The sequence below is a fragment of the Hippopotamus amphibius genome, chromosome 5, assembly GCF_030028045.1.
Source record: "Hippopotamus amphibius kiboko isolate mHipAmp2 chromosome 5, mHipAmp2.hap2, whole genome shotgun sequence".
NCBI classification, from domain to species: Eukaryota; Metazoa; Chordata; class Mammalia; order Artiodactyla; family Hippopotamidae; genus Hippopotamus; species Hippopotamus amphibius.
Genome location: NC_080190.1, coordinates 203,215 through 215,358, shown reverse-complemented (window position 1 = coordinate 215,358; position 12,144 = coordinate 203,215). Strand labels below are relative to the sequence as shown.

Genomic DNA, 12,144 nt, shown 5'->3' with positions numbered 1-12,144 from the left:
AGATTGGATGTGTAGGGGACTTCCTAGGTGGCACAGTGGTTAAGAATCCGCCTGCCAATGCAGGGGACATGGGTTCAATCCCTGCCCCAGGAAGATCCCATATGCCGTGGAGCATCTAAGCCCATGTGCCACAACTATTGAGCCTGCTCTCTAGAGCCCATGAGCCACAACTACTGAGCCCATGTGCCGCAACTGCTGAAGCCCTTGCACCTAGAACCCGTGCTCTGCAACAAGAGAGGCCACCACAATGAGGAGCCTGCACACCACAATGAAGAGTAGCCCCCACTCGCTGCAACTAGAGAAAGCCCACTCGCAGCAACAAAGACCCAACACAGTCAATTAAAAAAAAAAAAAGTTTGGACATGTAAGTGAGATCATAAGGCATTTGTCTTTCTCTGACTTATTTCACTTAGCATAATGCTACCAAGGTCCATCCATGTTGTTGCAAATGGCAAGATTTTCTTCTTTTTTTATGGCAGAATAATATTCCATTGTATATCTATACACCACTCATCCATTGATAAATACATTGTTTCCATATCTTGGCTATTGTAAATAATGCAGCTATGAACATTGGGGTGCATGTGTCTTTTTGAATTAATGTTTTCATTTTCTTCAGAGAAATAAACAGAGGTGCCAGAAGTGGAATTGCTGGACCATATGGTAGTTCCATTTTTAATTTTCTGAGGAACCTCCATACTCTCTTCCACAGTGGCTGCACCAATTTACATTCCCACCAACAGTGCACCAGGATTCCCTTTTCTCCACACCCTTGCCAACACTTGTGATTTCTTGTCTTTTTGATGATGGCCATTCTAACAGGTGTGGGGCGGTAACTCATCATGGTTTTAATCTGCATGTCTCTGATGCTTAATGATTCATGGACCTGTTGGCCACTGTCTGTCTTCTTTGGAAAAAAATGTCTATTCAGGTCTTCTGCCCATTTTTAAATTGGATTGTTCGTTTGTTTGCTATTGAGTTGGAAGAATTCTTTATATATTTGGATGTTAACACCTTATTGGATATATGGCTTGAAAATATTTTCTCCCATTCAGTAGGTTGCCTTTTCCTTTTGTTGATGATTTCTTTTGCTGTGCAGAAACTTTTTAGTTTGATGTAGTCCCACTTGTTTATTTTTGCTTTTGTTGCCTTTCCTTGTCAAATCCCCCCCCGAAAAAACCATTGCCGAGACTAACATCAAGGAGTTTTTAGCCTATGTTTTCTTCTGAGAGTTCAATGGTTTTAGGTCTTATGTTCAACTCTTTAATGTATTTTGAGTTAAGTTTTGCATATGGTGTAAGATAGTTTTATTCTTTTTCATGTGACTGCTCAGTTTTCTGAACACCTTATCAAAGAGACTGTCCTTTGTTATGTGTTCTTGGATCGTTTGTCATAAATTAGTTGGCCAAAAAAAAAAAATTAATTGGCCATATACATGTGGGTTTATTTCTGGGCTCTCTATTTTGTTCCATTGATCTAGATGCCTGTTTTTATGCCATTACCATACTCTTTTCATTACTATAACTTTACAATATAGATTGAAATCAGGAAGTGTGATGCCTCCAGGTTTGTTCTTCTTTCTTAAGATTGCTTGGGCTATTCTGGGTTTTTTTTGGTCCATACAGATTTTAGTATTGTCTGTCATATTTCTGTGAAAATAATATTTTAATAATAAAATGGTTAAAACCTCTGAGATTTGTTTTTGGATGTGTTCCACAGTATTAAACAATATAAATCAAGAACTGTGTAAAATTTAAGGCAAACGGGCCACAAAATGAAACGCTTTTGCCACAACTTTTTCAGAATTCAACTATTAATAATAAAACAAGATTATCCTCTGTTTCTCCGCTGCAGCAACCTCGACGTCTTGCCTACTTCCCGCTTATTTGCGGCCCAGAGATTGGTGTGTTCCTTTAATACAAGAAAATGGAAACTGAACAGCCAGAGGAAACCTTTCCCAACACCGAAACCAATGGCGAATTTGGTAAACGCCCTGCTGAAGATATGGAAGAGGAACAAGCTTTTAAAAGATCTAGAAACACTGATGAGATGGTTGAATTACGCATTCTGCTTCAAAGCAAGAATGCTGGGGCAGTGATTGGAAAAGGAGGCAAGAATATTAAGGCTCTCCATACAGACTACAATGCCAGTGTTTCAGTCCCAGACAGCAGTGGCCCCGAGCGCATATTGAGTATCAGTGCTGATATTGAAACAATTGGAGAAATTCTGAAGAAAATCATCCCTACCTTGGAAGAGGGCCTGCAGTTGCCATCACCCACTGCAACCAGCCAGCTCCCGCTCGAATCTGATGCTGTGGAATGCTTAAATTACCAACACTATAAAGGAAGCGACTTTGACTGCGAGTTGAGACTGTTGATTCATCAGAGTCTGGCAGGAGGAATTATTGGGGTCAAAGGTGCTAAAATCAAAGAACTTCGAGAGAACACTCAGACAACAATCAAACTTTTCCAGGAATGTTGTCCTCAATCCACTGACAGAGTCGTTCTTATTGGAGGAAAACCTGATAGGGTTGTAGAGTGCATAAAGATCATCCTGGATCTTATATCAGAGTCTCCCATCAAAGGACGTGCTCAGCCTTATGATCCCAATTTTTATGATGAAACCTATGATTACGGTGGTTTTACAATGATGTTTGATGATCGCCGTGGACGTCCCGTGGGATTTCCTATGCGGGGAAGAGGTGGTTTTGATAGAATGCCTCCTGGTCGGGGTGGGCGTCCCATGCCTCCATCCAGGAGAGATTACGATGATATGAGCCCTCGTCGAGGACCTCCTCCACCTCCTCCTGGACGAGGTGGCCGGGGTGGTAGCAGAGCTCGGAATCTTCCTCTTCCACCACCACCACCACCTAGAGGAGGAGATCTAATGGCCTATGACAGAAGAGGAAGACCTGGAGACCGTTATGATGGCATGGTTGGTTTCAGTGCTGATGAAACCTGGGACTCCGCAATAGATACATGGAGCCCATCAGAGTGGCAGATGGCTTATGAACCACAGGGTGGCTCTGGATATGATTATTCCTATGCAGGGGGTCGTGGCTCATATGGTGATCTTGGTGGACCTATTATTACTACACAAGTAACTATTCCCAAAGATTTGGCTGGATCTATTATTGGCAAAGGTGGTCAGCGGATTAAACAAATCCGTCATGAGTCAGGAGCTTCGATCAAAATAGATGAGCCTTTAGAAGGGTCCGAAGATCGGATCATTACCATTACAGGAACACAGGACCAGATACAGAATGCACAGTATTTGCTGCAGAACAGTGTGAAGCAGTATGCAGATGTTGAAGGATTCTAATGCAAGATATTTTTTCTTTTTTATAGTGTGAAGCAGTATTCTGGAAAGTTTTTCTAAGACTAGTGAAGAACTGAAGGAGTCCTGCATCTTTTTTTTTTTATCTGCTTCTGTTTAAAAAGCCAACATTCCTCTGCTTCATAGGTGTTCTGCATTTGAGGTGTAGTGAAATCTTTGCTGTTCACCAGATGTAATGTTTTAGTTCCTTACAAACAGGGTTGGGGGTGGGGGAGGGTGTGCAAAAAACTAACATTGAAATTTTGAAACAGCAGCAGAGTGAGTGAATTTTAATTTTTGTTCATTGTTGGTGGTTTAAAAAAAATCCCCCCATGTAATTATTGTGAACACTTTGCTTTGTGGTCACTGTAACATTTGGGGGGGTGGGACAGGGAGGAAAAGTAACAGTAGTCCATATGTCCCTGCCATCTATTCAGAGCAGTGTGCAGAATGTAATGCTCTTTTGTAAGAAACGTTTTATGATTTTTAAAATAAATTTAGTGAACCTAAAAAAAAAAAAATAAAATAAAATCTGAAATTTGAGTGTGACAGTGTGTCAAGGACTGATCTAAGAACTTTAGGTGTTTTGTAAAATGTGATTCTCCCCCAGACTCTGTCAGGTGTTTATTATTTCCTCCACTTTTCATGTAAAGAGATGGTGACACATGGACGTTTTATAAAACATATGTAATATTCCCTCATATCTTTACACCTCCAAGAGTTAATATTCTTTTTAAGTGTCCATAGAATATTTGAAAAACCCGATCATGCTCAACTGAATCGTGTTTGACGGAAAATGATTGTGAGAAGATACGTGCAACATGCGTGGAGTGGCGTCTGGCTCAGCACAGACCCTGTAAGCAGTGGGGCCACCGGGACTCCTCAGTGGGTTTACAGAATAGGCCCTTTCTAGTCTTGTCCTTTGCGGTTGGTGGGCGTCTGAGCTCCAGGCCAGTGAGGGATGGGCTGACAGAGTGAGCTTGGGGTCAGGGCTCCCTGGGGGGGTGGGAGAGTTTCTGGGCCAACTGTCCTCTGTCCGAAGGGAAGGTGGTAAAGGAGGCACTGGTGAAGGGAGGTGAGGGGCTTTGGCTCGGGAAGGAGCGCGGCCCCACCCCAGCCAGGCTCTGCCTGTAGCCGAGGTCCTGGGTGCTGGGTGGGGACGGCGGGGGGTGGAGGTCACACTTTGCTCCTCTGCTTCCCTCTTGACCCCATTTGTTACCAGGCTCAGGAAGCACCTGCTTCCTACCTGAGCTGGTGCTCCAGTTCACATCCTCAGCCTTTTAAAAGTGGCTCCTTGAAATGCCACTTGCTTTTTCTCTTTCCAAGAGCCACTGACCTAAGAGATGCACACAGCTGGGAGAAGCTTAATTGTATTTTAATATCCTAGAGATAGGGTTCACAGAATGCACAGGCAAACTTAGAGCAGCTTTAAAACATTCTTTTTCCTTTTTTTCTGAAATCAGCTCACTTCACCGTCAGTGACAAGAAAGAAGAAGTGGTGCCCATAGAAATAAAAATAGCTCATTTCCTGGGGTGACAATGATGCCAAAGGCAGGTCCTGCCCCACACCGGGCAGGTCACCCCATCCTCACAAAGAAAGGACACCCCCTCTGTCCTTCAGGAGCTGAGTTATTTATTTGTGGCTGTTTTTAGCCAGTAACATCAGCTGACATGGGCTTCCTCCTTTCACGGGTGAGGGCCTGGGGAGCAGTCAGCCCTGCATGGAGGCCGGGCCCATGCCAGGGAGGTGGGACCCTGGCACCAGCTCCCTGAGAGGATGCAGGTCCTGCTGGGCCCTGGGCAGCAAAGTGAGGCCTGAGGTGTCTCCCAGGTGTTCTGTACCTGGCCTCAGTTTGTGGAAACTGTGGAGGGCTCAGCAGGGGAGGGAGGGAGGAGCTGCCCGTGGGCCGTGGGCAGCGGTGGCCCGTGGCTGCTGGGCCGACATGCCAGCGACAGGCCAGCCTCCACCTCACCCAGGATCACCTGCGAGTGATAAAAATAATAATCTATGAATAACAGTAAGAAGAGCAAGAAAATAAGTCCACTCACGTAGTGCTTATGCTGTAATCCCTTCGAACCTGTCAACTCAACCCAACGACAACCCTCTGTCCTGCCAATAACCCCACTTCACGGAGGTGGCAGCGGAGGCAGAGGCTGGTCAGGAAGTGTGTCCGAGGTCCCCGCGCCCAGCAGGACCAGAGAGGAGACGCCAGAGTTGTTGCCGGGTGAGGGCCGCCCCGCCGGGGAGCGGCAGGTCTTCGTTCCCCCGGCCCTTCCTCCCTCGGCCCTTCACTGCCCGCCGCGGGGCCCTGCTGAGGCGCGAGGCTGGTGTCTCCGCTGACCCCGGGGCACTTAACAGCTGTGATGAAAACACCCATCTGTCAAGGCCGACATCAGCAGGGAAGGTCCAGCTGATGGTGTGTCTCCTGAAATGACGAGATGGCCATGGAACGTCACGTCGGTGATCTTCTCCCAAAACCCATCACCCCTGTCTGAGCAGGAGAAAAACAGCAGGCAACTCCCAACAGAGGAATACTCTACAAAACACCCAGCCAGCACGCCTCAAGACTGCCCAGGTCGCCAAAACTAAGGAAAGTCTGAGGAACAGTCAGCAAAGAGGCCCCTAAATGTCATATGGTGTCCTAGACGGGATCCCGGGACAGATGAAGGACACTGAATGAAAAGTGATGCCATCTGAGGTAGTTGTGGACTTTAGTTGATAACATCAACGTTGGTTCATGAGTGGTAACAGATACGCCGTACTAAAGGAAGGGCTCCACATTAAAGGAAACTGCGCGTGGGGCTACCAGGAGCTCTCTGTACTGTCTTCTCAATGTTTACATAAACATAAAAACTGTCCTACAAAATAAAGTGTTTAAAATAAAGCCTGTCTCTCCTGCACGGATTGGTTGTACACAGCTCTGCTCTTGTGCACGGGAGAGACCCTTGGCAGAGAAGCTGTCCGCTCACGCTGTGTTCACGCCGAGTCCTGCCAGCCGGGGCCCCGTCCCCTGCGGCACCAGGCACCCTGGCCCTTCTTTGCGCCCGTCGGGTCCTGGTCCTGCTCAGCCTGGGGGCTGTGCCCACAGGGGCCCTTGTTTGCCTCCAGGAGGGGTCATTGCTCCCTGAGAGCCACATCTGGCGGTGCTCGGAGCTCCCCGGAGCCTCAGCGCCCACCCGAGGGGACAGACTCCCTCTAAAGGTCAACAGCAGACAAAGGAGTCACCGCACTGAGAGACGGGGCTTCAGCCTCCCGCTACATCTCGTTTTCCCCCAGAGGAAGAATTTCCTGTGTCTTTCCGTGAAAATGTGAATGTCGTCTATGTAGACACGAGACAAACAGGGGCACGTCGCGGACATCCACAGTGAGTGACTGTCTGTCTTTATCTCTTCTTGCCTTTTGGACTGTCTTCCTTAATTCTCCTTTTGATGTTTCTGCAAAAGACAGATTTGTTTTTGCCCTGACCTATTTTATTGTGGAAAAAATGATACCGAAATTGCTTTGCTTGTGTCTTTTACCCCCTCAGACTGAAACTGTGATGTCCCCAGGAACCTCCAGCACAGCTGCTTGTCTGTGCCCCAGATCAGTAGGAGGAAGGAACCCCGCAGTGTGGTTTGGGTTCTAAGCAGGTCAGGGTCTGTAAGAGAAACCAGATCCTGAGGCCCCGGACCCAGCAGGGGGCCGGCAGCAGCTGGGGCTCCGGGAATCCGGTATGAGGCTCGGTGGGCAGCTGGCCCACAGGCGGACAGGCACCTGGGGCGTCAGAGGGGACTCCGGGGGCTCAGACGTGCAGCCAGAGGGGCTTTGGGAGCTCACGCCTGCATGTGGCAGGTCTCGGGTGTCTGCGGAGAAGGGGTGTGTGTGGCTCTGCGGCTCTGCGTGGGCGGGGCCGAGGAGGGTGAGCGGTGCGGACGAGTGGCGGGGGGGCCGCCAGGAAGCCCAGAGCCCTGCTGCTCCGGAACCCCACCGCGGGTCACAGCTGAGGACGTGTTTCTGTAAATCTCGCGTCTTCGCTCACATTCCACCAGGACACGGCAAGCCTTCCTGTGTTATTGACACTTGCTCCCAGGCAGGGTCAGGGTTAGGGTTCAGCCCTCGTGACCCCCCAGGGCGGGTTGTGACCTCCGGGGGCTGCCTGGGGCTGGCACCAGGGAGGAGGTGGCTGGCCTCCTTCCCCCAAGGGCAGTGATCTGATTGCTCCCTGGGCACCAGGAAGACGGTCTCTTCGGCTGATCTGGACTCAGGGAGGCCCGGTGGTCCCAGAGCAGTTGGGGAAGGTGTGCTAGGCTGTGCGGGGAGGCCTGGCAGCTGGGTGGGCGTGTGGGCTGCGGGTCCTGGGGCTGCACTGACCTGGGTGTGTGCCTTCCCTCCCTGCATCCCAGCCCCTGGCCCAGCCTGACCCTCAGTGTGGGAAGAGTTTCCCATCCGGCCCAGGAGCAGGGGATGGAGTTAGAACCAGGAGCCCAGATGACCCGCACCTCGGTCTCCTGGGGGCTGTTGTCCCTGAGGGAGTGGCCTGGAGGAGCCCAGGCAGAGCTGCGCAGCTGTGGTTGCAACTGAAGGGCTGTGGCCAGGTCCATCCACAGCTGACTCTGACAGCTCAGGGTGACCTCCCCAAAAGAGCCGGAGCCTCTGGGGCGGAGCCACATCCAGGCTGTGCCCCAGCCGCTCGCTTCCCTCCGAGATCCCGTATTGCCCGCTGAGCACCCACTCCGTGGCTGCCTTGGGTGAGAATTCCCTCTTTTCCTTGAGGCCTGACCCCAGCCGACTGGGCTTGCCTTCTGGGAATCTGGAGTCAGTGCCGGGCTTGCTGACGGGGACGTCCCAGCACACGTGTGGCACAGAGCTCCCACTCTGCATACGGTAGGAAACACTCACAACCAGAGAGGAAGACTCCCACAGCACTTCCTGCGTGGTTCAGGGAGTGATGCAGGCTGTCACGGGGACGGGGTGTCTGAGGGGCTGACAGGGGCCGCCGGGGGTCCCGAGTGGCCTTATTTCTCTGAACGTCTCCCTGGACAGCTACTTGTAAAAGAATTAAAATAGAACACCCCCTAACACCATACACAGCAATAAACTAAAAATGGATTAAAGACCTAAACACAAGGCCAGATACTATAAAAATCTTAGAGGAAAACATAGGGAGAATACCCTCTGACATAAAGATCTTTTTTGACCCACTTCCTAGAGTAATGAAAATAAAAAAGATAAACAAATGGGACCTAATTTAACTTAAAAGCTTTTGCATAGCAAAGGAAACCATAAACAAGACAAAAAGACAACACACAGGATGGGAGAAAATATTTGCAAAGGAAGTGATTGACAAGGGGTTAATCTCCAAAATATACAACAGTTCATGCAGCTCAGTAACAAAAAGCAAACAACCCAATCAAAAAATGGGTAGAAGTACTAAACAGATGTTTCTTCAAAGAAGACATACTAATGTCCAAAAAGCACATGTAAAGCTGCTCCACATCACTAATTATTAGAGAAATGCAAATCAAAACTGCAATGAGGTATCACCTCACACTGGTCAGAATGGCCATCATCAGAAAATGTATAAAGAATAAATGCTGGAGGGGGTGTGGAGAGAAGGGAGCCCCCCTGCACTGCTGGTGGGAATGTGAATTGGCACAGCCACAGCAGAGAGTATGGAGGGTCCCTAACAAATGAAAAGCAGAGCTACCATATGACCCAGCAGCCCCATCCCTGGGCATATACCTGCAGAAAACCATAATCCAAAAGATACACGAACCCCAATATTCATTGCAGCATTATTTACAATAGCCAGGGCATGGAAGCAACCTAAATGTCCGTTGACAGAGGAATGGATAAAGAAGATGGGGTACATATATTTATATATACAGTGGAATATTACTCAGCCATAAAAAAGAATGAAATAATGCCATTCTCAGCAACACGAATGGATCTAGAGATTGACATACTGAGTGAAGTAAATCAGACAGAGAAAGACAAATATCATGTGATATTGCTTATATGTGGAATCTAAAAAAATGGTACAAATGAACTTATTTACAAAACAGGAATAGAGCTATGGATGTAGAAAACAATCCTATGGTTACTGGGGAAAGGAGGGAGGGATAAATTGGGAGATTGGGATTGACATATACACACTACTATATATAAAGTAGATAACTAATAAGGACCTACCATATAGCACAGGGAAGTCTATTCAATATTCTGTAATGATCTATATGGGAAAAGAATCTAAAAAAGAGTGGATATATGTATATGTATAACTGATTCACTGTGCTGTACAGCAGAAAGTAACACAACATTGTAAATCAACTGTACTCCAATAAGAATTTAAAAAAAAGAACTAGGAGAACTATAAAAAATATAAACCAATTAAATTTTCCAGCCAAGGGACTTCCTAGGTGGTGGAAGTTGTCATGGGCTCGATCTCTGCTCTAGGAAGATCCCACATGCCGCGAAGCAATGAAGCCTGTGCTTTTAGACACAGCTGTTGAGCCTGTGCTCTAGAGCCCGTGAGCCACAACTACTGAGCCCATGTGCCACAACTACTGAAGCTCACGTGCCTAGAGCCCATGCTCCACAACAAGAGAAGCCACAGCAATGAGGAGCCCACACATCACAATGGAGAGTAGCCCCTGCTTGTTGCAACTAGAAAAAGCCCATGTGCAGCAATGAAGACCCAACACAGCCAATTAAAAAAAAAATCTCCAGCCAAAAGACACAGAGTAGAGGATGTCACCAAGATGGTGAAGTAGAAAGATTCCGAGCTCCCCTCCTCCCACTGGCACACCAAAATTACAACTTTTTACAGAGCAAGTGCCTATGACAACAACCTGAAGACCAGCAGAACAGATTTTCCACAACTAAAGATATTAAGAAGGAGCCACAATGAGATGGTAGGAGAGGCAGAGACGCAGTTTAGTCAAGAGCCACATCCACAGGTAGGCAACCCACAAATGGGAGAATAAGTATAATTGCAGATGTTGTCCCCATGGACCCCCTCCCCATATGAGGGGTCTGAGCCCCACAATTAGGTTTCCCAGCTCAGGGGTCCTGCACCAGGAAGTTGAGCCCCAGGAGCCAGCAGGGCTTGCATATGGGAAATCTAGAGAGATGATGAAATAAAGACTTTGCTCCTAATGGGCACTCATGAACTCTCATGTTCCATATCCCAGTGCAGAGGCAGTAATTTGAAAGGAGCCTGGGGCAGGCCACTTGCTTCTCTTGGAGAGCCACCTGGAGAGGCAGGAGGCAGCTGGGCTTTCCCCTGGGGACACAGACATTGGTGGCAGTCATTTGGGGGAAATTGTTTCACCACAAGGACACAGGTGCTGGCAAGAGCCATTTTGGTCCTCCCTGTAGCCTGTTAGCACCAGGGTCCAGCCCCAGCTATCAGAGTACTCACATTAGTCAATACCACCACAATAGAAGTGCCCATGCGGCCCATATAAGAGGCACTCCTAGAACATGCAGCTCTGGTCCCCAGTGAGGAGTTTGCTGCTGGGCCCCACAGGATGTCTCTTATATTAGGCCACTTCTCCAATATCAGGAAACATAACTGACCTACCTAGCACATAAATACAGACACAGAGAATAAGGCAAAATTAGCAGGCAAAGGAATGTATACTAAATGAAGAGATAAAACCCCAGAAGAAGAACTAAGCAAAGTGGAGACAAGAAATCTACCTGTTAAACAGTTCGAGGTAATGACAAGGATGCTCAATGAACTTGACAGAAGAATGGATAAACAGAGTGAGATGTTTAACAAAGAGCTGGAAAAAGATAGTGAAGAATGAGACAGAGCTGAAGGATACAATCACTGAAAAATTACATTACGAGGAGTCAATAGTAGATTAGACATACTGAGGGACAGATAAGCAAACTGGAAGGTGCAGTAGTGGAAATCATCCAAATTGAATAAAAAAAGTTTTTTTTTTGTTTTTTTAAAGTGAAGATATTTTAAGAGACCTCTAGGACAACATCAAGCATACTAGCATTCACTAGTAGGGGTCCCAGAGGGAGAAGAGAGAGAGAAAGGGGCAGAGAACTTACTTGAAACAGTAATAGCTGAAAACTTCTTTAACTTGGGAAAGGAAACAGACACGTAGGCCCAGGAATCACAGAGAGTCCAAAACAAGATGTACCCAGAGAGAACCACACCAAGAAACATTGTAATTAAAGTGGCAAAAATTGAAGATAAAAAAATAGTCTTAAAAACAGCAAGAGAAAAGCAAGTACTTATGTACTAGGGAACTCCCATAAGACAATCAACTGACTCTCTAGCAAAAACTATGCATCCCAGAAGGGAGTGGCAAATGTATGGAAAAAACCTAAAACCAAGAATACTCTACCTGGCAAAGCTATCATTAAGTTTTGAAGGAGAGATAAAGAGTTTCACAGACTGGCAAAAGCTAAAAGAATTCAGCACAACTAAACTGGCTTTACAAGAAATGTTGGAGGAATTTCTCTTAAACAGAAAAAAAGATCAAAACTAGAAATACAAAAATTATGAAAGGAATAACCTCATTGGTAAAGACCACCATATAGTAAAGGTAGTAGGTCACCCACTTATAATGCTTGTAGGACGGTTAAAAGACAAAAGTAGTAAAATCATCTGTATCCACAAAAGTAGTTAAATGATACACAAAACAAAAAAAATTTGAAACATAATGGCAAAACATGGTGGGGGGAGTAAAAATGCAAGTTTATTAGAGTGTGTTCAAACTTAAGAGGTCATCAACAATTATATATGTGCCACAAACCAAAAATGTATGCCACAAAAAGAGAAAGAAATTCCACTACAACACTAAGTATAGTCACCAAATCACAAG

General features: G+C 46.9%; 1 protein-coding gene across 1 annotated transcript; it reads left to right on the top strand.

The window, feature by feature from the left end:
• The first annotated feature begins 1,835 nt into the window (after positions 1–1,835).
• On the top strand, positions 1,836–3,826 carry LOC130854409 (heterogeneous nuclear ribonucleoprotein K-like). The gene has a single exon (XM_057737181.1). The coding sequence runs from the start codon at positions 1,927–1,929 to the stop codon at positions 3,319–3,321; it is 1,395 nt and encodes a 464-aa protein (XP_057593164.1). The 5' UTR covers positions 1,836–1,926; the 3' UTR covers positions 3,322–3,826.
• The last annotated feature ends 8,318 nt before the right edge of the window (positions 3,827–12,144 follow it).